This window comes from Pseudophryne corroboree, chromosome 7, assembly GCF_028390025.1.
Source record: "Pseudophryne corroboree isolate aPseCor3 chromosome 7, aPseCor3.hap2, whole genome shotgun sequence".
Taxonomy (NCBI): Eukaryota; Metazoa; Chordata; class Amphibia; order Anura; family Myobatrachidae; genus Pseudophryne; species Pseudophryne corroboree.
The window spans coordinates 101,778,541-101,805,198 of record NC_086450.1 but is presented as its reverse complement, the minus strand read 5'-3'; the positions used below and the strand labels follow the sequence as shown (position 1 = coordinate 101,805,198).

At 45.0% G+C, this 26,658-nt stretch overlaps 1 protein-coding gene across 4 annotated transcripts in view; it reads left to right on the top strand.

Moving 5' to 3' along the window:
- Nucleotides 1-26,658, top strand: part of GAD1 (glutamate decarboxylase 1) — a 162,104-nt gene that overhangs the window by 53,029 nt on the left and 82,417 nt on the right. For 2 of the 4 annotated variants that reach the window (XM_063933493.1, XM_063933495.1), the window contains 4 exons: nt 5,300-5,377; nt 8,977-9,135; nt 10,171-10,413; nt 20,929-21,019. In XM_063933493.1, coding sequence (XP_063789563.1) covers nt 5,300-5,377; nt 8,977-9,135; nt 10,171-10,413; nt 20,929-21,019 — 571 coding nt within the window. The remainder of the gene's footprint in view (nt 1-5,299; nt 5,378-8,976; nt 9,136-10,170; nt 10,414-20,928; nt 21,020-26,658) is intronic. The other 2 variants (XM_063933494.1, XM_063933496.1) reach the window with 1 other exon arrangement.

The window sequence follows — 26,658 nt, the reverse complement described above, 5'->3', positions numbered from 1 at the left end:
GTAAGTAAGCTGCTGCAGCTTGCAGGGGAAAGAGAGAGGGAGCCAGACCAGGCTGAGGAGGAGCACTGTAATTGCAGTGAGTGCCATCAGGGGTGTTTGTTTGGTGCACACCACAACATCTGACAATGTATCTGCTTTATTAGGATTGGTACAAGGGTGGATATTTTATATTGCGCTGACCGTCAATAGATGGTGCTAGACACGCCCAAAAGGTGGTGCAAGACACACCCCTCCGATGGTGCACCCCCTAATAAAATGTGCTGCGCACGCCTATGGGCCTCAGCGGGAATCACTGTGACATTACTCAGAGGGCAGCCAAGCATCCCCCAGAGACCAGTACTCTATGACAGGAGCCAGGTGCTGCAGGAGAATGTCATCCTACAGTACCCTGCTCGTGTCACTGTGGAGAAGCCAGCATTTTGGCCTGTGCGCGGGCCCCCCTTCTGACGCCACCGCCTAAGCACAGAGTTTGGGAACCACTGTTTTAGGTTATAAATGTAGTTATCTATCTTATTCTATTAGTCTGAATGCATCAGGAATTAGGACAGAAATCTAGGAAAGTAAGTTTGAATTGTAGATTTCTAATAGGAAAAGCCAAGGATGTTTTGGAACAACTTAGGGGGTCATTTTGAGTTGATCGTAGCTGTGCTAAATTTAGCACAGCTACGATCATTCACACTGACATGCGGGGGGACACCTAGCACATGGCTAGTCCGCCCCGCATGTCAGTGCCGCCCCCCTTCCCCCCCCCCCCCAGAAGTGCAAAGGCATCGCACAGCGGCAATGTCTTTGCACTTCAAGAGTAGCTCCCGGCCAGCGCAGCTTTAGCGTGCTGGCCGGGAGCTACTAATCTCTCCCCTGGCCCGCAGCGGCTGCGTGTGACATCACGCAGCCGCTGCGGCCAGCCCCCCCCCCCCGTTCGATCCGGCCACCCTTGCGTTGGCTGGTCCCCTCCCTCGAAAATGACGGCCAAACGCCGCCGTTCCGCCCCCTCCCGCCCAGCTTTCAGCCGTCTGGCATGCGCCAGCGCCGTAGTGCGCCGGCGCATGCGCAGTAAGGACCCATTCGCTCGGCTGCGACAAAAAGCAGCGAGCGAATGGGTCAGAATGACCCCCTTAATCCAATGAGTGTAACATATATGAAGTCATGATTTTGTCCCATTTTACGATGTTCTTCTGATGGTAATTGAAAGAACTGCTTCATTTCAAACAGTCCAGTGTAGAAAGTCACAAATCCTCATGTATGACTATGAATGTAGATAAGCACATACAGAATGCAATGGATCATACAGCCTGTCATCAGTGCAGACGCTGCAGATTGGTTCCCATGGTAACCTATGCATGATGTGCTTCTGTTTGATTCGTAATAAATGAATATATGGTTCTAATATGCAGTTGATCTAATTTTGCTAATTCAAATTATCCTATCACTGCATGTGGCATAATTCTGCAAAATGAAAATGTTTCTAGTTGCCTGGCAACCAGCTACAACCTCAGTGTTTAGATCAGGTGTGGCCAACCAGTCAGAGACAAGGAGCCGAAAATATTTTTAGGTATGTCAAAGAGCTGACATTATGGGGCCGATGTATTAAGCCTGGAGGAGTGATAAAGCAGTGATAAGTGGAAGGTGATAACGCAACAGCCAGTCATTACAGGTTTGAAAAATGACTGTTAGGAGCTGACTGGCTGGTGCGTTATCACCTTTAATTTTTTTATTATTATTATTATTATTATCCTTTATTTATATGGCGCCACAAGGGTTCCCCAGCGCCCAATTACAGAGTACATAAACAAATAATCAAACAGGAAAACAGCAACTTACAGTTGATGACAGTATAGGACAAGTACAGGCTAAATAAACATAGCTACATCAGCAGATGACACTGGAATAAATACCAGGTGGCAGAAGACTGCTGGATTTGGTGCAGTTGAAGATGATTAAAGTAAGAAAGGATAAGCACATGAGGGAAGGGGGCCTTGCTCGTGAGAGTTTACATTCTAAAGGGGAGGGGTAGACAGACAGGGGTGACACAGATGGGGTACATAGAGAGCATAGAACAGAGGGTTAGGATGAGATTTGGCTGGGTTTCGTGAAGAAGTGGGTCTTGAGAGCCCGTTTGAAGTTTTGTAGAGAGGTGGAGAGTCTGAGGGGGAGAGGTAGGGAATTCCAGAGAAGTGGTGCAGCACGTGAAAAATCTTGGAGGTAGGAGTGGGAGGAAGTAATCCGTAGGCAGGAGAGTCGGCGTGCATTAGTAGAGCGAAGAGGACGTGTGGGAGTGTAAAGGAAGATAAGGTCAGCGATGTAGATGGGAGAGGAGTGGGTGAGGGCTTTGTAAGTGAGTGTGAGAAGCTTGAAATTGATTCTGAAAGGGAAGGGGAGCCAGTGAAGGTCTTGTAAGAGAGGGGAGGTGTACGTAGTCACTGCTTTATCACTTCTCGATCTGCTCCTATGTGCCTTGTGCCCACTAGGCCACGCCCCTGGTATAAAATACATTGAAAAAGCCAAATCCAACATAAAATCCATTGTAAAAGTTAGATCCGCATAAAATAGATTGAAAACCCAGATCCACATAAAAATATTTACAAAGCCACATCCACACTTCAGCTCCCTCATGTGTCACTCCAGACCACCCTCATGTGTCAGTGCACCCCCACCCCCCACCACCCAGCATTGCAGCAGCCCCTCTTGTGTCCAGCACTTTGACACAGAAAAGCAGTGGTGATCCCTGAATAGTTGCTGTGCACATAGCATCTAACAGTGCAGGACAGTGAGTCTGGGGGCAGCCCAGCTGCTTGGAGAGCGCTGGGCATGCCCCCAAAATGAAGAAATGGGAGAAGTGCTGCGAGGCAACGCCCTCCCACCCATGTCCACGCCCGCAGCGACTGGGGGTCCTGGTTTATGTTCATCAATTGTTAGGAGGTATGCTTAATATAAATAAAAAGCTAGAACAATACATTTCATGGAAGAAACTTCTCTCTGAAATAACATATCAGCAGCCATTCTAAACAAATATTAGGGCGGGATGTACAAAGGTGTAGCGGAGTATTCCGCCACACTTTGCCTATGTACTAACATATGCGATTAGTATAGCAAAGGACAGCTCTCACCAATAAGCGCTGTCCTTTGCAATGCCGGCAGCTGCCGCTTCCCATTTTTTGACAATGATCCCCGTGTGCTGGACGCTGGGGGCTGTCACTGGCATCGGTGGTGCCAGGGTCTCTGGGGCACGTAGCTGGGGTGAAACTGCTGAATCCGGATCTGTAATCGGAGAGCATCCTCCCCCACATACCTGCGGGGGGGCAGCACAGCGTTGCAGGTGGCAGTAAGCGATACGGTGGGGACGGAGGAGAAGGGTGGCTGGAGCAGGACATCCCTTCGGCGGTGCCCAGAGATGGACGGAGCTACGGATGGAGGCCTGCCCCGCCTGGCGCCCAGCGGTACACAGGGGGAGGAGCGGGGGGATCCGATTGGATCCCTCCGGATGGCTGCGGAAAGAAGCGCATAGGTTTCTATAGGGTAACGCCAGCTAAGGCTGGCGTGACCCTCCACACCGAAAACCCGGCGGCCAGGCAGTAGTACGAAAATGCGGTAAAACCCCCGAAAACAGGGGTTTTACTGCATTTTCACTTTAGTACATAATGCCCTTAGAAGCTATACCAAACACATCTGACAATAAAGCAGGAAGTAGCTGGGGGCCACAGATAAAGGCTTGAAATACCCTGGACTGATTATTGCCCAACAATGCTTTAAACTGTCTATTTTGCCTGTGGTAGAACTTGTCTATGATAAATTGCTGCAGTGTGTGATGTACCTGCATAAATATAATGTAAATAAAGGGGTCTATTTATGAAGCGGAGATAAGCTACATGCTCTGTCTGTGCTTCTCACAACAATAGGGCTGATGTATTAAGCCTGTAGAAGGGATAAAGAAGTGATAAAGCAGTGATAAGTGGAAAGTGATAACCACCAGCCAGTCAGCTCCTGTCATTTTTAAAATCTGTAATGATTGGCTGGTTCATTATCACCTTGCACTTTATCACTACTTTATCACTTTTTTATCCCTTCTCCAGGTTAATATATCTGGCCCAACGTAACAAGTGCCTTGGTTCCCACTACTGATGAAGAGGTCTATGGCTGCCTTAGTTAATTTACCAGGCGGTAAATCACGACAACTACCGGCATCTCAGACAGTGAGGACCATGCTGGATCCCTGCTGGGCCAATACACTCTGCTCATGCACATATGCCGCATATGGACATGTTGCTTCCAGGGCAGTAGAGAGCCTGGCTGGGCCCAGGTACTTTTCTGGGGGCATGGCCCAATCACAGGAGGTGTGATCATGCACCCTTTGAAATAAATACTGAAAAAAATTGTATTTTATCATGTGCTGAGCTGGGAAGAAGAGCTGCAGCTGGTGCTGCCAGGTAAGGGGGAAGGGGCCCGGGGCCCCCACTGGGCCCCTCCATAAGACCTGGGCCCGGGTATTTTGTATCCTACCCCCCCCCCCCCCCTCGGCAGGCCCGGCGACAGGGGGGGACTAAGGGGACACTTGTGCAGGGCCCCGAGGTTCAGGGGGGCCTCAAGTATCAAGGACAGGAATAATGGGGCCACAGTGCCAATATTGCTTTTTAAAGTGTATGCTCCAACTGCTCAATTTAAGAAGGAAAACAATTAACACGCTCCCTAAACCCTCCCCCCTCCTTTTACCCCATCACTTTGTCCAGTCCCAGTGGTCCATACTGTATCGCAATCATTATGCATGTCGCTGTGCTGGCGCTCTTCTGTATGTTCCTGCCACCGAAGAGCCGGGTAGCCCAGTATGAAAACCACCTGCCGGGCTCACTGACAGTCAAAGGCTCCATTTTTTTTAAGATCCCCTCTGCCAAGTTAAGGGGGGTTGAGGGGGCCCCAGAGATATCAGTGTACTGGGACCCAAGATTTCTGTTGCTGGCCCTGTCTCTCTGCACCACTGGTTGCTTCTTCCTTTCATTGGCATCATTAGGCTGCAGATGAATAGGTTGCCATGATCGTGGGGAGTGAGGGACTCCCAAAACAGTCTGGGCATGATAAATAGCAGTGTCACAATATTCTATATCACTGCAATAAGTGGTGATACCAACTTTAATTACAGCAGCTCCATAATAAAGATCTCCCAAGATGGTAAGGTGGCAATTAGCTCACATCTACAGTATTTTCAGATACATGTATTTAATCTGCTGTTTATATGTACAAATTCTTGTGACTGGATTACTGGCAACAATTCTTGTCCACTTTACAAGACCACACTGTTATCTTGCAGCCAATACCAACAGCCGTGATGTCTGTAAGAATAAAGGAGGATTCTGGGGGATGCAAGCATTTACTGCAGGAGGACTGGGTAACATGATCAAAGCTGTGATGAGATGGATGTGTACTAAACATTGCATGTGATTAGATGGCCACAGTATCTGTCCAATCAGATGCCTCTGGCGCTCTTGCTGCATCCAATAAATATCTTCGAAGGGCTTACTGTTTATATTTACATGATTCCTTACTCATTTGGCTCTGCAACATCATGTTTCCAAACAGCGTGATATGCTTATAGATTCCTGTCTACCTGCATCTAGATTAGAGGAATCAATTTAAAAATAAAAAGACAAGGTTCCTAGGGGTAGATGTACTTAAACTTCCCTTAGGGAAAAGTGGAGTTGTTTCCCACAGCCAATCAGAATCTAGCTATCATTTTCTAAACTGCAGTATATAAAAGATAGCTACAATCTTATTGGTTCATATGGGCAACACTTCTTCCACTTCTTCCTTTTAGAAGTATTAGTAAATCTAGTTTTGTATGTTCTGTAGAGGGGTTATGAACAGGTTTTTCAATCCAGCCAGCACAGGATTAAGACACTAGTGATATAAGAGAAGGTAAAATGGCTTCTTGTGAAGTATTCTAATAAGCACTAAGAATGTAACGCTAATTACCTTAGTGGATGCAGCTGCAATGAGGCTTGTGGTTTCTGGGGCCCAGATCATGTGATGTGATGTTGTAAGTGTTGATCCCCAATACCTCCTACTACTATACAATACTGTAGATGGGGATAGCAATTGTGGCCATGTACTTCCCGGTATAAAATGGGGACTGGTATGTTGATGGTCACAAGTACTAGATGGTCAGCGTAATGCCGGCATGGTACTACTGTTAATGAAAGCATCTGCACCATGCCAGCATTATATGTTAAACATGATGGTAAAGCATTTATGTTTAAAGCTGTAATGCAGACACAGTTAAAATGCTTTAATTAGCAATAGTGCCATGTCAGCATTGTTCTGTTCACATAGTAATTGTCGACATTGTAACCGTCGACAAACAACTACTTCCCCTTTCACTGCACTATGGGGGTCAATCCAAGTTGATCGCTAGCTGCCGATTTTTGCAGCGAAGCGATCAGGTAAAAAATGGCAAAACTGCGCATGTGTATGGACTGCAATGCGCACGCACATCGTACGGGCACAAAGAGCATCGCTGCTGTGAACTGGATCTAGCGAAGATTCCATTCTCACAGCCGATCGCAAGGAGATTGACAGGAAGAGGGCGTTTAGGGGTGTCAACTGACCGTTTTCTGGGAGTGTTTGGGAAAATGCAGGCGTGTCCAGGCGTTTGCAGGGCGGGTATCTGACGTCAATTTCCGGGACCTTCGTTGCTGCTATCATCGCACAGAATAAGTAACCACAGGGCTGGTCTTGTTTTGCACAAAATGTTTTTGTACCACTCGGCTGCACAGGCGTTCGCAAACTTGCAAAGCGAAAATACACTCCCCCTTGGGCGGCGACTATGCGTTTGCACGGCTGCTAAAAGTAGCTAGCAAGCGATCAACTTGGAATGACCCCCTATGCCAGCTCAGTATATATCATAAAGGGGAGAAGCATTATACATAATGGGCCTGATTGTGAATTGCTCACAAGTACGAATGGTCCGCATCTAGAGATTGTTAGCAAACTGCGCAGATGTCGCGGGCTGTATACGCATCTTTCAGTACTTATGAACAATCTGACCCATACGCATCTCAGTCTTTTCTCTGCAACCGCTCTGTCGGTGTTACTGGATGGCAACAGGGCGTTCACACATAAGTGAAGCATATGGTACCATGCTGTGTCATGGGTGTGTAGCCAGCATTAAGTCAACATTATGCTCAGTGCACTCCAAATTTGCATCTCCTGCATTTATCATGGGGTTAGTGTGTGAGTACCAATGACTGGGGTTTATTTGGTAAACTAAGTAAAACATTTTCTAAAGCATTTTTGCTGGAGAAAGCCCTAACATTAATTTGTCATTATTTAGAAAAAGAAATGTCTAGAAATCGATGATTTTTCTACCTGTTCTTTTGGGTGTAGTAGTGTATGCCGGCGGCCAGGTTCCCGGCGGCCAGCATACCGGCGCCGGAATCCCGAACACCGGCATACCGACAGCTGGGCGAGTGCAAATGAGCCCCTTGTAGGCTCGCTACGCTTGCCACGCTGCGGGCACTGTGGCACACGGTGGCGCACCATGCTATCTATTCTCCCTCCAGGGGGGTCGTGGACCCCCAAGAGGGGGAAAAGGTGTCGGTATGTCAGGTGTCGGGATCGGTATGCCGGCTGTTGGGATCCCGACAGTCGGCAAACTGAAGACCACCCGTTCTTTTCTCTACTTCACAGTGCTGCAGCCCTACAGGGGATGCGCACAAACTCTACTTAATAAAAAACACATAATGCCATCTAAGGATGGCGTTATGTGCGCCCTCAGGAAGATAAGCAGGAGAAGACCTTTCTCTTCCTCATTTCTCCCATATTGCATTGAGCCCCTGGCAGGAAACACATGTGCACAGGGTACATATTTGCACAAGACAGCAGTAGTCTCTGTTGTCGCCTTGCTGGGACAGACCTTTGCCACTAGGAAAATATATATTTGGAGATAAGAGGAAGGTTAAAATAGGCTATGTTTTGTGCTGCTGTTCGCTTTCCTTTTTTAATAGAGCCCATAGTCATGACAGCTGCTCTTGCGAATGGGGACTGGAGCAGTGTGATTGTATAGATGCCTACAACGTGAAGTACAGGTGTTCTCGTAGTAGAACTAGCTTTTCATTCTCAGCAGGCATCCGGACTTTTCGCTAGCATTACATGTGACTCAGAATCATACCCATTGTCCTAGGTCTCTATGCTCTCATTCATGTACTGCAATCAGCTTTTCAGAATAGTAACAGCATACAAAAAAAATAAAAAATAAAAAATAATAATAATAATGCCATTATCCCCCTTCAATGACATAATACAAGGCATTGCCATTATTTATGTTTACCATGGCTCTAGTGCTGATTTCAACACCAACTTCAACCACAAAACGTATGATCTGCAATATCTATGAGGTTTCCAGTTCTGCTATGTCCCTCCCTAATCGGCCACGTGACAATATTAATTTACCCTTCTGGAAAGTATAGTTATATAATAAATGAAAGCGTCTTAGAGAAGCAGTTATGGGAAAAGATAAAGCTTGTATTATCCTTTCTCTGCGAGCTAGCAACAGGAGGGTGAGTGAGAGTGGTCCAGACATTAATCATACATCACTACCCCCTCTATCTGTCTGTTCAGTCCATAAACTTTGCCTGCAGGCTGTAATAGCATTGACTCATCCTGAACCGCTTCCCAGTGGCTGATTAGTGAAGTGGAATCTGTCTTATCAACTTAATAAGACTTTGCCATTGCACTAAATGATGGAGATTAGTTTTCCCTCTGCATGACTGGATTCCTCTTTTTTTTTATGTCGGCTGATGTCATTCGGAGATCAGCCTCCTGTAGTCAGATAATCCCCATAAATAGTCCTTTCTGCAGGCCCGGTTAGTAGTTTGCGGGATAACCTTTCCATTTGATCTATTGTTCTACAGCCAGAACTCGTGTCCAGTGTCAACATGTTGAGGGATGATAAGAGCCTGCCAGTGACTTGTACTCTTTGTAATAATGTAGGCTTCCTGCAGAGGAACAACAGTTTGGAGGACAAGAGCAGGATGGTCAGTTCCTTCAGAGAGAGGCAATCGCCCAAAAATCTCCTGGTCTGTGAGAATATTGAGACAGAATCCAGGTTCAGGCGTGCCGAGACAGACTTCTCCAACCTATATGCCAGAGGTAAGGACCTAACTCGCTTCTACCTTATAGCATGGCTCTGTAAGCCATCTCAGACCGAGATGACACCATCACTGCAGTTGTATAATAATAATTTAACGCAAAGAACTACATTTAAGGTACTTTATATGACTCGGCCCGAAATTTTTTTATATGTAATTAAATGTATTGCTTTTTCTACAACTTTACTTTTTGTACATACTTTTTTCACATGTCTACTTATGTAAAAAATATTTACAAAGGTTTAGTGTTGTGCGTTTCAGTTTGTTTAAAGGTGATTTTTTTTTTTCATATTAAAAACATGATGTGGAGATATTTTATATTGTATATCTATTGTTTATTTACTAAAATAAACTTATATGTCAGATCTATGCAACTAAAAGTAGAATTTTGGTGGCAACATATATGTCATAACTCTTGCAATTATTTAATCATTTTTACTGCCAATGTCGTAAATTGTACCTTTACTTTGTTGATAACGACTGCCATTTTACTAACATATTTTTACTGTCAGTAAATTTTCCAATCGGTGGGAGACTCTTCCATCTACAGTATATATGATTGCATTATATAATGTTCTTCTTAACTGTTAATACAAAATACTTTGTCATAAAGTTCTTTTGTAATATGTTACCAAGCTAGATTTTGTTTGGGCGAAATAATTAACTTTGTAATAACAATAAAATGATGTACACTATCGCTTGTCTGTAAGCCATTCGGAAACAGATTGCATTGCTGCCTATAAAATAATATCTGCTAGTTTGTAAACACTTATTGTCTGTATAATGCTTCAATGCTTAATCACCGTAACAACAAGATGACTGGAAGTGAGAGGAGATTAGGCAGAGAAATATGGTTAGTCCAAATGAGGAACCGCTACACCTGTCGCGGTGATGTGTGATAGAGCACTTAGGATTTCATGCAGACAATTTGTATTCGCCTAGCCCAAGTCATATATAAAGATCCTAGCACCTAGCAGACACCCGTCACTGGTGATCCATCTTCCACTGGCACACTAATAGCTCATTTGTTCTGCAGATTTACTGCCCGCCAAGAATGGAGAGGAATCCACCATGCAGTTCCTCCTGGAAGTGGTTGACATTCTCCTGAACTATGTAAGGAAAACATTCGATAGATCCACCAAAGTTCTGGACTTCCACCACCCACACCAGCTCCTGGAAGGTATAGAAGGGTTTAACCTGGAGCTGTCAGACAACCCGGAGTCTCTAGAGCAAATCCTGGTGGACTGCAGGGATACTCTGAAGTATGGCGTACGAACAGGTACATACCTAATGGACTGTTATAAAGAATTAACCAACTTCTGTGTTGTCTACTAAGCTTTACTCAAATGTACCTGGATCAGTTCAACACTAAGAAACACAAAAGCACAAATACAACATAGTGAACATACTGCTATACAGTATAATGTGAAATTCAGTCTCTCCCACAGGCCTCCCCACTGCAAATAGGTAAGGGAGAGTTCTAACTTAGGGGGACATCAACAATCAGCAGCTCTGTATAATTTTATTGTATGCAAATTATAGATGTTACTTCAGTGCTGATTGGTTGCCATGGGCAACTTCTCCACTGGCTCACTTCTCCGCTCTTATCACTGCTTAGTAAATGTCCCCCTTAATTCCAAGTGAAAATCATTGGTTCCTTTTTTGTTTCTACATCTGCTAATAATTATACTGCCAAGTACCATCTTCTATATTGCACACTAAAACATAATTAGCTATTTTATTTTCTATATTTTGAATACATGTTCAATTCTTAGCACATCACCATAACATAAAATGCGTATATAAATCTCCTCAATTTTCAAAAAGTAATTAGAAAAAAACTCCATCAGGTTTGCCAAAAGAAGCATAAATTGAATTGTGCAATTACTGTTGGGCAAAATTGATAAAGGGAAGGTAAATACTTTATACAGTGAAAACATAATTTAAATGACATTGATTAAATATAAACTGACCACAGATTTTGCTAATTAATATATCACCAAAGTAGTACAACTAGAAGTAACTGAGGAAAGAGAAAATATACACAATGTAAATAAAGTAACGGAAGGAAATAACCAGATTCATGATTTGTTAATGATACCATCCCGGCTCTTATCAGTGGTGACGATTGCTTGTATATGGGATAAGGATCCCGTAATAAACTATAAATAAATATAGAAATAATTGCAGGAGCGGCACTCAGGGAATAGAAAGCATAATAAACACAATGGGGGTAATTCCAAGTTGATCGCAGCAGGAATTTTGTTAGCAGTTGGGCAAAACTATGTGCAGTGCAGGGGAGGCAGATATAACATGTGCAGAGAGAATTAGATTTGGGTGGGGTGAGTTCAATCTGCAATCTAAATTGCAGTGTAAAAATAAAGCAGCCAGTATTTACCCTGCACAGAAACAAAATAACCCACCCAAATCTTACTCTCTCTACACGTGTTATATCTGCCTCCCCCGCAGTGCACATGGTTTTGCCCAACTGCTTACAAAATTCCTGCTGCAAACAACTTGGAATTACCCCCAATGTGCTGTCTGACCGATGTTTCACTGTATTTTTACATATTCTTCAGGGTTGTATATATATATATATATATATATATGTATTTAGATGTACAACATATAGTATATACAGCATATAGCAGCTCAGTACCAGGAAACTCCTTTGGTAACACTGTGCTAAAAAGATTGTCATTCTCATAAAACACCAAACTAAAAGCGTCGCAGGGGAAACATCTCATTAGGTTAAACTGCAGTGAATGTGAACGGATTGTACTTCCCGTACACTAGGGGCCTGGATATATAGACCCTCTGTGGGATGTGAAGCGTATGCACTTATCGTGAGAAGGACTGGAGGGACAGACTTGTGTTCATTATCCTCTTTATTGATAATCAGCTGCAGCTAGGCACGTAATGGGCAGCCTACATCTTAATGAGAATGTTTTTTCATATGCCAAGTCCATAATGACAAATCATTTCATGGTTAACGTTCCTTAAAAAAATCCAAATCGATGTAAAATCTTGTTGTGTTTACAAACTAGATTAAAAAAAATTCAGTGTGGTTTATTTTACATTTGGAGTATAGAATAATTCTAAATAATATAACATTTGTTAATGTAAAGCCATGTAAAAATAGAGAAGACTGTACAGTTGAGAAAAAAAAAGTGGAAAAGTTTTTATATTGTTAGGGTGTTCCATCTGTGTGTGTTTTTTGTTTTGTTCCGGATGTGAATTCCTGGAATGTTGGAGTACCCAGTGGGAAAGCCATACATCTCATAAAAAAAATATATTTTATGCTACACACACACATTTATGTTCAAGATCATTTTTATTATTATAATTTATTTACATAGCGCCACCAATGTACCCAGCGCTGTACAGGGGTTATGTCATTCATATCAGGCCCTGCAGCATTGGAGCTTACCGTATAAATTTCCTTTCTAACCCCCTAAAACACAAGCACACACACTGGTGTTAAGTTTGACAGAATCCAATTGACCAGTCAATGGGGGAGATGTACTAAGCCTGAAAAGTGATAAATATCACAGTGATAAAGTACCAGCCAACCGGCTCCTAACTGCCATGTTACAGGCTGTGTTTGAAAAATGACAGTTAGGAGCCGATTGGCTGGTACTTTATCACTGTGATATTTATCACTTTTCAGGCTTAGTACATCTGGCCCAGTATGTTTTTGGAGTATGGTTGGAAACCAGAGGAGACCCACGCATATATGAGGAGAACATGCAAACTCCACACCAGTGGACCATGACTAGATGTTAAGTTCATGAACTCACTACTGTTAGATAGTAATGCTAACCACTACGCAATGGGCTCCATAGTCACTGCACTCCCACATAATTAATATTACAATTATCCTTTATTTATAAAACACATATTACTGTGCGCATGACACAAATTATATACAATTACATAAAACAGGACATAAAGATGTCTCTGCTCAGGTGAGCTTACCATCTAAGCAGCGGAATAACAGTGTCTGGTTGGGGAAGTGAGTACATGTTGCTTTGCTCCTATACCCACAACGAGATTAAATGGAGCTATTTGCACCTGGTTAGGTCATAAACATAACAGGCCAGCGTTGCGGCTCCAATGTTTGAAGGCATAGATGTTGTATGGGATATGATCTGTTTGTCTTGTGGCTTGCACCTGCGGCATGTAAATACACCTTATAGCATACTGGCAGGTGCGGTAATGTGACAATAGCTTCCCCTATCCAGGTGTGTTTAGCAAACAGCCACAATCAATGTTATTCTAGTTCTGTCATGTTTATTTTTTTTGCCTGTATGGACGAGAAAACCACACAACAGCGCCGTTTTTAGTCTCTTCGCCTCATTAAATGTAATCTAAATTTGTAGCTAATTAAAGCAGTTCACTTTCAACTAATGGCAGCCCTTCTAGTGAGTATTCCTGAGTAATCTGTTTGGTCATTAGCATTAATAACCCCATTGCTTTTTAAACCCTGCACTAGAGTTTGCTATGAGTGGAAGATATGTCAGTGAAGGCCAATTCTGCTGCTCATCCACAGGCTGTTCATCATCCAGTCTTCTGATTCATGGACCAGTATATGGGCTGAAGGGGTTTTATCTTTCAGTGCTGCTCATTACATTAATTTTTTTGTTTTTTTGTTTGCCAAATACATTTTATAGGCACAGATGTCAGACTTCCCGTTACGTTCCCGAGCCAAGGCACTGTTCCCAACGCATGAAGAAAGTTTTTTAATTGCTGTACAACTTGACGAACAGGTCAAAGAAGCAGGACATGGTTCTGTTTTATAGCTTGTTGCTACTATATTGTCAAATGTTGTACATTGCTGTGGAATATGGGCCTTATTCAGGGTTATTAGCAAACCCAAAAAAGCAAGCAATTGGGAAAAACCATGGTGGTCATTCCGAGTTGTTCGCTCGTTGCCGTTTTTCGCAACGCAGCGATTAGGTGGAAAATGCGCATGCGCATAGTACGCAGCTCACATGCGCTAAGTTATTTAACACAAAACTTAGTAGATTTGCAAGTGTTCGTGCGGCGCTTTTCAGTCGCACTGCTGATCGGTGAGTGATTGACAGAAAAGGGGCGTTTCTGGGAGGTAACTGAGCGTTTTCCGGGAGTGTGCTAAAAAACGCAGGTGTGCCAGGAAAAAACGCAGGAGTGGCTGGAGAAACGGGGGAGTGGCTGGCCGAACGCAGGGCGTGTTTGTGACGTCAAACTAGGAACTAAACGGACTGAGGTGATCGCAATATAGGAGTAGGTCTGGAGCTACTCAGAAACTGCATGAAAATTTTTAGTAGCAGTTCTGCTAATCTTTCGTTCGCAATTCTGGTAAGCTAAGATACACTCCCAGAGGGCGGCGGCCTAGCGTGTGCAATGCTGCTAAAAGCAGCTAGCGAACAAACAACTCGGAATGAGGGCCCATGTGCAGTGCAGGATTAGAGATGAGCGGGTTCGGTTTTACTCGTATTTACCCGAATCTCCTTATTGGCTCACAGACGTCATGTGTTTTGGTTAGCAAATAAGGAAAATCCTCAAAAAAAGAACTTGCGATAATTATGGCGTTAAGAACCGAGTAAATCTGAACCTGCTCATCTCTATGCAGTACGTGCAGAGAGATTTAGATTTGGGTGTGTTCACTATGAAATCGAAATTGCAGTGTAAAAATAAAGCAGCCAGTATTTACCCTGCACAGAAACAATATAACCCACCCAAATTTAACTCTCTCTGCACATGTTATATCTACCCCACTTACAGTGCACATGGATTGCCCATTAGTGTGCTTTTTTTTGTTTGCTAGCAAACCTGAATAACCCCCAATGTGGTGGTGATGATGATGATGATGATGATGATGATGATGATGATGATAATAATAATAATAAGAGGTATTGGGTATGACAGTAATATCCATATAGTCTAGGCTCCCACACTTTTATTAAGAAAGGCTGCTCAGCCACTGTCTGCTATATAATCAGTTCCCACAACTATTATTATTTCGTTACAGCTTCTTATATAGCGCAGCATATTCCATTATGCGTTACAATTGGGAACAACAATAATAAAACAACACTGGGTCATAACAGACAGACATAGAGGTAGGAAGGCCCTGCTCGCAAGCTTACAATCTATGGGAAATAGGCATGGATACACAAGGATAGGTGCTACCTATTGCATAATTGTTCACCAGATTGCAAATGTTCTTGGTGGGCTGTATGATATGGTCACACTGTGATACTAAAAAAAGAAAAGAAAAATGTTATTCAAGGTTTTATGGTCCCCTCTGATATTATTAGGCTGAGCAAAACTGTTGGGAGGGGAAGGTTGAGAGCACACGTGTTGGTACAGTATATTGTATCCCAGGACTGTTCGATACTCCCAGTACAACTCCATCACCCAACATTATTGGTCAGATGAACAAGACCCATTTCAAGCACCCAACAAGAAAGCCAGCTCAGCAATGTGTCAGTGATCCACAATACACAATGAAGATTGTCATAAAGTATTCCTAAATATAACATCTACTACCCCTTAAGTCATGTTACAGACAGCCTCCAAATAAATGTTAAACAACTGAAAACCACATCAAGACTACATTATTAATCTCCCTATGTTGCAGAAGTTCTTTCAATTTATATCTTCTTATTTAAACCTTTCAAAAATGTATACAAAACATGTAAAATCACACACAATAAATATACCTCCGCAGTCTAAACCCACAGATCCTAATAATCTAAGTACACCATATCATATCCCCCAGCATGTCTTATATTGGGACAGGAATGGCCAGTCCTCCCAGGCCATGACCTCTGTGTGACCAGAGATGCACCCACAAAGGCTAACCACTTAGACTGTGCACTTTGGGGGTCATTCCGAGTTGATCGTAGCCCTGCAAAATTTTGCAGGGCTATAATCATGTCCATAGACATGCGAGGGGACGCCCAGCACAGGGCTATCCCGCCCCGCATGTCAGTGCCGGCCCCCCCGCAGAAGTGCAAAAGCATCGCACAGCGGCGATGCTTTTGCACTTTAGGAGTAGCTCCCGGCCAGCGCAGCTTTAGCGTGCTGGCCGGGAGCTACTCGTCGCTCCCCAGCCCGCAGCGGCTGCATGTGACGTCACAGAGCCGCTGCGGCCCGCCCCCCCCCCGCACGGTCCGGCCACGCCTGCGTTGGCCGGACCGCGGCCTCGAAATGGCAACCAAACACCGCCATTCCACCCCCCCGCCCAGCGACCGCCTCTGCCTGTCAATCAGGCAGAGGCGATCGTAGCGCAGCGATGGCCTTTGGCCATCGGGCATGCGCCGGCGCACTGCGGTGTCGGTGCATGCGCAGTTCTGACCCAATCGCGCCGCTGCAATAAACTGCAGAGTGTGATCGGGTCAGAATGACCCCCTTTATCCAGTGAAAAATTACTATCAGAGGCAGTCCCCAAACTTCTCCCTCCACTGTTCTGCCAACAATCACAGCAGTTATCCGCACGGAACCTTATTGCCTTGTGACCCATTAGGAGTCACTTACTGCAGAAGGCTTCAGCGGAGAGGAAAGGCTGATGTTTCTGTTATGTGATGTTTGGTGCCATTGAACTGGACTTTCTGAGCCATAATGGCAGCTTGAGCATGAGCACACAGAATTGCTCTGGAAGACCGCCAGGTTGGGTAGTCACTCTTGGATATAGTTTTAAAGGCAACATCATTTCATTTTGTAGGCAGTAAATGCATTGCTATGAATGCGGTGCTGCTTACACACTAGCTGGTGGTACTGCACAAATATCCAGTAAGAATCATGTGTGTTGTAGGTGACAGTCCTCTCTCTAAAGTGCCAGACATTGCAACAGCTGTGAGCAAGCTGGAAAAGACACAGTGGGTCATTCAGACCTGATCGCACCTCGGTTTTTCCGCTGCGCTGTGATCAGGTCAGAACTGCGCATGCGTATGCACCCCAATGTGCAGGCGCGACGTACAAGTACAAAGCGGATCGTTGCCCAGTGATGGACTCTATGAAGAATCCGTTCGCACAGCCGATCGCAAGGAGATTGACAGGAAGAAGACGTTTGTGGATGGTAACTGACCGTTTTCTGGGAGTGGTTGGAAAAACGCAGGCGTGTCCAAGAGTTTGCAGGGAGTGTCTCTGACGTCAATTCCAGCGCCCGGACAGGCTGAAGTGATCGCAGCGGCTGAGTAAGTCCTGGGCTACTCAGAGACTGCACAAAACATTTTTGTACCGGCCGGCTGCACATGTGATCACACACTTGCAAAGTGAAAATACACTCCCCTGTAGGCGGCGATTATCTGCTTGCAGCGCTGCAAAAAACTGCTAGCGAGTGATCAGGTCTGAATGACCCCCCCAGTCACCTGATCGTGTAGCATAAAAAGTGCAGAATAGCTCCCTTTGTATAGATAAGGGACTGATGCAGAGTACGTAGGGAATTGCGCATGATTTCGCACTGCGCCTGCCCACAATGCAAATGTGAAATTGCACAGTTGAATGCATAATGCATGTATCAAATCTTATGACCACAGAGGCAGAACAGGGGGGGAAAGGGGCATTCTCATGGAGGCAAGGCTCAGCAAGGAATGTAAATGTGGCTTAAGAGGCCTGAAGTTATGCGGATATGCGGCCATTAGGAGGAGTGCGATGTGCACCTGCCATAGGACATGTTCAGATATACAATGATGATCACTTCTCATAAACTAGATGAATATGCTGCACAGCTAGAGAGGTGTTCACAGCTATTTATATGCACGGAAATATTTTTGCACGCACTCATTTTTATACATACATTTTGCTGCCAACTATGCAGCAGCCCCTAAATGCCTACCAACGGGTAATGATGGAAAGTTTATCTGTACCTAGTATTGACAGGAGTGCGCTACTGCGCAGACTCCAGTCTTCCTGTTCTACATGGAGTCTTCATGCCTTATCCCAAGATGACCATGAAATTTCAACTGGGCAAATGCCGGAGCCATCTTGAGACTGTGTGGTGTCACATGGTGGGGGACGGCGGTCTCCTGCTTAGCTCATATGAGAAACCTGGTTAATAACTAGTATAAAGCTGTTAGCGGCATCCCTGCACAGCTACCCTTTTGCAGTATATGGTCAATGGCTGGAGAGCTATAAGAAACCCTACTCCGCTCTGCTCCATCATCAGTGTACATGTAACAGTGAGTACAGCTTTACCTGCTTTCTATCAATAAACCAACACCACTGGTTGTGTATAGTTTAAGTCATCCGCTGTGTGTACCTATATAACGCTGCAATATTAACACTTGCAGAAAACATAATGTCCAACTCCTAGTCAGCCTGTACATAGGGTAGTGCGACAAGGCCACGGGGTGCCATTGTTGAAAGTGTGTTGGTTGATAGCCCAGGATAGTGTCTGGGACGACTCCTGAATGGCTATCCCTCTTTGGTAGTTCAGTTGTAAGGATCCTCTATATCCCTCTGCATGAGGTGGTATCGGGATCCCGACACTTCGGATGCCGGCAGTCAGAATACCAACAGTGGCATCCCGAAGCTCAGGATCCCAACTCCTACTAGATAAGTATGCTCCCGCTAATCCCTAACCCTCCTTACCCGCAGCCTAACCCTCCCCCCTGTAGCCTTTCCCTAGCCCTCCCTGGTGGTGCCTATCCCTAACCCCCCTCCCCGCAGCCTAACCCTAACCCTACCTCTTCTGCAGCCTAATCCTAACTCTCCTGCAGTTTACCTCTAACCCTCCTTACCCGCAGCCTAACCCTAACCCTCCCTTTCCGCAGCCTAAACCTAACCTTTTCCAGCAGCTTACCTCTTAGCAGTCCTGGCATACTTACGTTCGGGCATTATATGAACTGGTGGCACTGTGTGATACAATATGAACTAGAGAACTTCTATGGGGCATTAAAAAAACCAGGTCACTACTAAAAACTAGGGCACTATTACTGTATATTGCATAAAATTAACCAATAATATTATAGGGTATAAAATGTACAACCACTGCGGAGAGAAGTGTCTCTATAGAGGCACTGGGGAGGGGCCCCTTTAAAATGTTGCTATGGGGCCCACAAAGTTCTGGTTACGCCTGTGCCTTTGTGTGCTATGTGGTGCATGCAGTAGATTATATCCTCTGCCATGGGTAACGATTCCCAGACTTTCATACATTTTCCTAAATTTAGCTGCAAACACGGTCGCTGACGGAGACACACTTGATTAGTATTTTTGTCTCAAACAAATTGGTTGTATTGCCCATGCGACTCATTCTTATCGGACTCCATCTTTTGCCTTGTTACTTAGGTCAGCATCTGAGTCACACATAGTAGGTGCATACTCAGGTCCATACTCACACACAGAAAGTGCATACTCACATACTGTACCCATACACAGCAGGTGCATACTCACACGCAGCCGGTGCATACTCACAGTAGCCGGTGCATACTCACACGCAGCAGGTGCATACTCACACGCAGCCGGTGCATACTCACACGCAGCCGGTGCATACACACATGCAGCAGATGCATATTTTATTCACACACATCAGATCCATACTCACACAGCAGCTGTATATTCACACTCCATACTCACACACAGCAGGTGCATACTCACACAGCTTACTCATACACAGCAGGTGCATACTCACACAGCTTACTCATACACAGCAGGTGCATACTCACACAGCAAGTGCATACTCATACACATCAGGTGCATACCTTGCCATCACCAGTATCCAGATGACCCATGTATTTTAATTTTGCATATTTTGTTGAAAAAACTCTCTGGAGAGACGCATGGTGCAGCTTTGTGTCAAAGTCTGTGCACTCTAAATGAGGCTTTTTGTCAAGTTTAAAGGATAGGTATATATGGACACATCTGTATACATTCAGAAATGTAGTCAATAAAAGGCATAGCTCCCAACTGTCCCGATTTTCGTGAGACAGTCCCATTTTTTGGGGTCTGTCCCGCTGTCCCTTCCGCGGACCGCAGTGTCCCGCGGTGGGGGGGAGCAGTTTGGAGGCTCCCTAACACTCGCTGCTCTGCTCAGTTCAGAGCAGAGCTGAACAGACGCTATGGGGGTCATTCCGAGTTGATCATAGCTGTGCTAAATTTAGCACAGCTACGATCTTCTTCCCTGACATGCGGGGGGACGCCCAGCAAAGGGCTAGTCCGCCCCGCAGGTCAGTCCGGCCCCCCCTCGCAGAAGTGCAAAGTACATCGTCACGCAGCCACTGCGGCCCGCCCCCGTTCAGTCTGGCCACGCCTGTGTTGGCTGGACCAAACCCACGAAACGGCGGCCAAATGCCGCCGTTCCGCCCCCTCCCGCCCAGCGATTGCATCTGCCTGTCAATCAGGCAGAGGCAATCGTATCCCTGCTATGGCCTTCAGCCGTCTGGCATGCGCCGGCGCATGCGCAGTAGGGACCCGTTCGCTCTGCTGCGTTAAAACTCAGTGAGCGAACGGGTCAGAATGACCCCCCATGCGCATGCGCACAGCATCTATTCCAGTGAGGCAGAGGGACTGTGGGCATGGCCAGCAGCTCACAGAGCACTGGCCATACCCCCACTATGCCGAAAATTGGAGGCGTGGCTCGCGATCGCGTCATCCATGTGAGGCCATGCCCCCTTTTCAATAGGTCACATCCTCTTTTCGGCGGAGTGTTGATGTCCCTCTTTCATTAAACCAAATGTTCGGAGGTATGAACATAAGGAAGGACACAATGCAACGATTTATTTTTGGTTCCAACTTAAATTGACTAAAGAAAAAAGTTTTGTTTTGTTTTTGTCTTTTTATAATATCATTGTTACCATCCACTTCACAGGTCATCCACGTTTTTTCAACCAACTTTCAACTGGACTGGACATTATTGGCTTGGCAGGGGAATGGCTGACGTCAACAGCAAATACAAACATGTGAGTTTTCAAATGTTCTTGTAGTTTTTGTTCACATAGTAAAACTAGTGGAAGTAAGTCACATATTGTAAAAATCATCTGGGCAAAGGAGAAAAAAATGTGTGTGTGGTTTGGGGAGGGCTGGATTACATAACCTGCACTGGCCTGTATAGGTATACACGGGAGGGAGGAAGGGGGAAAAGGCAGCGGACCCGGGTTCCAAAAGCAACCCAGGTAATTAGTACCCTCTCCCCTCCTCTATGGCGCCACTGCCAATAGTCTGTATTGGTAAAAGCACAATAAAAATACATTAGAATTTGTGCAATTACCCATATTCCCAGTATATATGTGTGAACATATATGCCGTCATGAGTTGATGTATATATACATATTGGTTTCCATATCTGGTTAACCCCTTCAAGGTCTAGCACCTGGCATTGTCATGTTTCTGTACAGTGGTGGTTTTCTAATACATTTTTAGAATAGCTCTTTGACTATTCTAAAATACATTTGGTCTATCTATCTATCTATCTATCTATCTATCTATCTATCTATCTATCTATCTATCTATCTATGTATCATCTCATGTAGGCCTATCTATCTATGCTAGTTTAACAGACCTGGCAAATACTGCATACCCTCCATACTCGATTTTTATGTGTAAATTGTTGGAGGGTATGATACTGGGTCACCACAGTCTCCACCCCCGTGCTTGGCTCCACCCCCCTCTGGAAACCCCCTCCTGCATATCCTGCATTTGCCCCTGGTAGCTGACTGCATATCTGACCACCCCCCAGTACCCAGGCCATCGAGAGCTGACCCAGGACCCCACTGGGCACCTCCATCATTCCTGGGCTCAGGTCATCAGTACCCACCCCCCTTGCTCTTCGCCGCCCTGTGATCAAGCTCATAGTTTGGGAATGTCTGCGCTATGGCAAAGGTGACTATGCAGCTAAAGGCAGGTCATTGGCTGGCATTATACATACAGTAGTACACAATGGGCCTAATTCAGACTTGATCGTAGCTGTGCAAAAATTATGCAGGCTACGATCAGTTACTCAGACATGCGGGGGGACGCCCCGCATGTCTGGCTCTGCCCCGCCGAACAAGTACAAAAGCATCGCACAGCAGCAATGCTTTTGTACTTGACGAGTAGCTCCCTACCAGCGCAGCTCCTACGCGCTGGCAGGGAGCTACTCGCCGCTGTTCGGGTTGCAGCGGCTGCGTGTGACATCACGCAGTCACCACGGCCCATCCCCTCGCGCGGTCTGAGCACGCCTACATTGCTCGGACCGCGCCCCTAGAACGGCAGCCAAACGCCGCTGGCCCGCCCCCTCCCACCCAGCGACCGCCTCTGCCTGTCAATCAGGCAGAGGCGATCGCAGGGCTGAGATGGCCATTGTCTGCCTGGCATGCGGCACCGGCGCAGTTCAGACCTGATCGGCTGCTGTGCGAAAACGCACAGCAACGATCAGGTCTGAATTAGGCCCATTGCTATATTATGATACAAAATCAATTCACTCTCATTTTATCAACAAAAGCTTTACTTTCAGTAGTCATAATAATATACCAGTAATTAGTCCAATCAGCTGTGTTAAACACATTGCACAGTTATTAGTTCATATAGAAAATAATTGGAGTCATATTATTTTATTACCAAACGTAATCAAAATTGAGTATATTTTAAACTGTAACTTTATGCATGAAAGTATATAGTTACTTATAAATAAGTTTATAGCCAGTGCAGTTATTAAAACTAAACAGCTGTTGGCGATTTTAAATTGTGTATTGATTCGTGCATGGTCTTAAAAGAAAACAGATAAAATATAAATATATGAACTTGTTTACCTCTACATCTCCATCTGAGTCATAATTTTCCATAATTAGGAAATGCACCATGTGCTGTTAACAGTTTCATTTGATATTAGATGTAGAGGAGATTTATCATGAAAGAAAAACTTACCAGGCTATTCATTTTTCACCCTTAAAATATTAGATGGCAATGTACACAGATTTGTTCAGGCGCAGACTCTCTGTCTTCAGTCAAGCTTTCTGTCTAGTCTTTTGTGGCTGAGAGATAAAATATATCATGTACAAGGTCACAGAACTGATGTTCAGATTTAAAGCAGCAATACTCCATAGTTGTTTTTTTGTTTTGTTAGCAAGTTGAATATCTTGATTCTTCTTTAATACTGTATCCCCCAGTAAATCTTTATCTCCTTTTGACCACATCTCTGGAGGGAAAATAAATATGGCTGTTGCAGTGGTGGGGCTGCAGTGCAGTTCAAAATTGAACTAGGAGATCCACCCCAACTGCCCCCACCACTCCCTCCCCCAACACTGCAACATCGCCGGCTGGGACACATTGTCAGCCTGAAGCCACTGGGAACCACGTGTAGGAGCAGGAGACAAGACAACACCAGTGCCGGATATTCAGCCCACCCCAAAGCCTCTGTAGCCAACAAAAGTTCTTTTGGTTAGTTAAGTATCTGCCCGCCATCTATGACACAGGAGTCAACTGCCCCTGGTTACAGCTTTCTGCATTTCATGTGATGGCAAAGGTTGAAGTATTGGGTGGTTGCCACAGTAAAAATATAACTCAGTGGTCCACAAATCCTCCCTGCTCATTACATCATGTGACCGTGGCTGCCATGGAAATAGCACTATGGGAAATCTGAGCAATTACAGGGGCAGATGTATTAAGCCTGGAGATGGGATAAAGAAGTGATAAAGCAGTGATAAGTGAAAGGTGATAACGCACCAGCCAGTCAGCTCCTGTCATTTTTCTAATTTGTAATGACTGGCTGGTACGTTATCACCTTGCGCTTATCACTGCTTTATCACCTCTTTATCCCTTCTTCTGGTTAATACATCTGCCCCATTAGTCATAATAATAGTCTAAAGAATCAAACCAAAAAGTAAATGGGATTGTTGTTTTAAAGGATGATCCAGAAGGTTTTGCAGTGATGGTCATTGTCCTTACCTGCTATCCGTTTAGATAATTTCTCTTATGAACTTTTAATAGAAAGTCTTCATTGTTCAGAAGCTATTTTATCCCACCAAATTCCCCCCCTTGCAAGAATTTTTCTGCGCTCTGCTTTCTTGAGACTAGTGTCCTCTGTATAGCGCAATGATTGACAGATGTCTTGGCGTCTACAGTCCCAGCAACCACAAACCTGAAAATTCAGTAGACCAAGGGTAAATTCGCTGTCACCTGTCCATCAATGTCTGCGGATGCAGGAAAGCCATTAAAAGGAATGCTTAAGAAAAATAACAAACTGCATGAAAACAGAGATACAGTTTAAATAGTTAAGAAAGTTTACTGAAGACCTTTAAGAAAAAAATTCTATGAAATACTTTCAAAAGTAAAATGTCAAAGTAAAAGAGTCTAAGGTTAAAGTATTGAAGAATATCACAAAATTCTTATGATACACTTGAAATGTGTGGAAGGCTATCAGGACCGGTTCTGGGGCTTTGCGCGCCCCGGGCGGCAATGGGGGGGCGTGGCTTCGTACAGGGGGCGTGGTCATTTACGCCCCCTGTACAGACTACTGTAGCGCTCTGAAATGTGCCCCCGCTGCCTGCTGCCCCCCGCTGCCGCTGTGAAGCCCTTCGTGGAGAGGTCCTTTAATGTGCGGTGCGCGATGACGTCATCGCACAGCAAAGGTCCTCTCCACGAAGGGAAACTAGACGTGTAGCGTCTAGTTCCCTTCGTGGAGAGGACCTTTGCTGTGCGGTGCGCGATGACGTCATCTCGCACCGCACAGTAAAGGACCTCTCCACGAAGGGAAACTCTAGTTTCCCTTCACAGCGGCCAGTGGCAGCGGGGGGCACAGCAGCAGCGGATCTTGCCCTAGTATGGCACCCTCCAGAAGGCGCCGGCGCCCTCAGGAAGGCGGGGCCCCAGGCAAAAGTCCTGCTTGCCCGTGGCAAGATCCGCTACTGAAGGCTATATTAATCTACCTTGGTGCAATGTTATTCTTCTATGATCAAATACTCTTGTCTGCAGCCCCTGAGCTGCGTAGACCACACCATAGATAAATAAAATAGTAACTTTCTCTTTACATGTACACTCATGTGATTAGTAAATCATTTTTGCAATAGAGAATAGTTTGGTCAGTTTGTATGCTGAACCAACACATACATTGGTGTCCCTTATGTTCTATAATGGAATACAGGATCTTCTTTTAGCCTGCAAATGTCACTGTTTAAGTTGCTACAGTGTTTTCCTATTGGCGAGATCCCACAGTGAGGATCAGTGTCGGACTGGGACATGAAGGGCCCACCGGGGGGGATGCTGTTATAGGGGCCCATACTTAGGGGTGTGGCCAACCTACAAAGGGGGTGTGGCCATCCTCCACAGAGGCTTGAAATACACAATAGTTTAGTGCAGTGTAATGCAACATATCTACCATGTATAATACAAGTACATAGTCTGGAACCTGATCCCTAGAGGAAGGAGTGGACCCTCAGGCAGTGGGGCCCACTGGTAGTTTCCCTGGTACCCCTGTGGGCCAGTCCGACCCTGGTGAGGATGATTATAGACTATGGGGAACATTTACTAAGCAGTGATAGGAGCGGAGAAGTGAGTCATTGGAGAAATTTCCCCAGCAACCAATCAGCAGCTCTGTATGATTTTATAGTATGCAAATTATAGATGTTACTCCAGTGCTGATTGGTTGCCATGGGCAACTTCTCCACTGGCTCACTTCTCCGCTCTTATCACTGCTTAGTAAATGTACCCCTATATAACATATAAAAAAGTACTCTTCAAACATGTTGATAACACTTCAGTGATGGTATCACCCTTGCTGTTATCATTGGGACTAGCACTAAAATATATGTTTTGTTCAAAACACAACCTCTGGAATGTTCCTGTATGCGAGGGGGTTGATGGAAAGTTGAGCACAAGGTCAATTTCCCAGACGTGTTCTGAGAAGTATCCAACTCGGTCACCACTTGCCGCTAGAGGGGTGTAACCGGATACTAATGGGGCATTTATGGAGAGCTGTATCAACCCTTCTAAGGAGTGGAGAAGTGGCAAGTGAAGTTGTCCTAGCAACCAACCAATCAGCCAGCCTCTAAGCCCCATAGCAGTGCTACTCCTTGTATTTACTATGGCATCTCTTGCACCACCAAATGTGCAGTAATAATAATGGCAGGTGGCTATGAATGTTAGTGTATAGATTGGGGCAGTCGGCCCGCAGGGAGGGGTACACCTATGCATATGCACAAATATCCACATTTAGTTCCATGCACACAATATGGGGGCTATTCCAACCGACTGTCTATCTCGTTTTAAGGTATAATTCTTCCTGGCCTTAAATTAACATTTGTATTGATTGTTCACCTTAGTTTTAAAGGAGGATTGTAAGTGTGTGGTTCGATCCCATTAGCGTCACGGCAGCCATCTATCACAGTGAAAGTGGTACATGACAGGAGACCGTACAGTCCACTGTACATTACCTCTCCTCTTCATTACACTGACATTTCAGTTGGATGAACATCTTTTAGTTGTTTTTTTTTTTGTCATGAGTAATTAAGAGAAAGTCATCATGTATAATTACTTCTGACAGATATTGACTTAACTATATTGTAGAAACAAAGTTGTCCTTGGGGGTTATTAGATGGTGGCCACAACATAAATAATTGCATTTGCA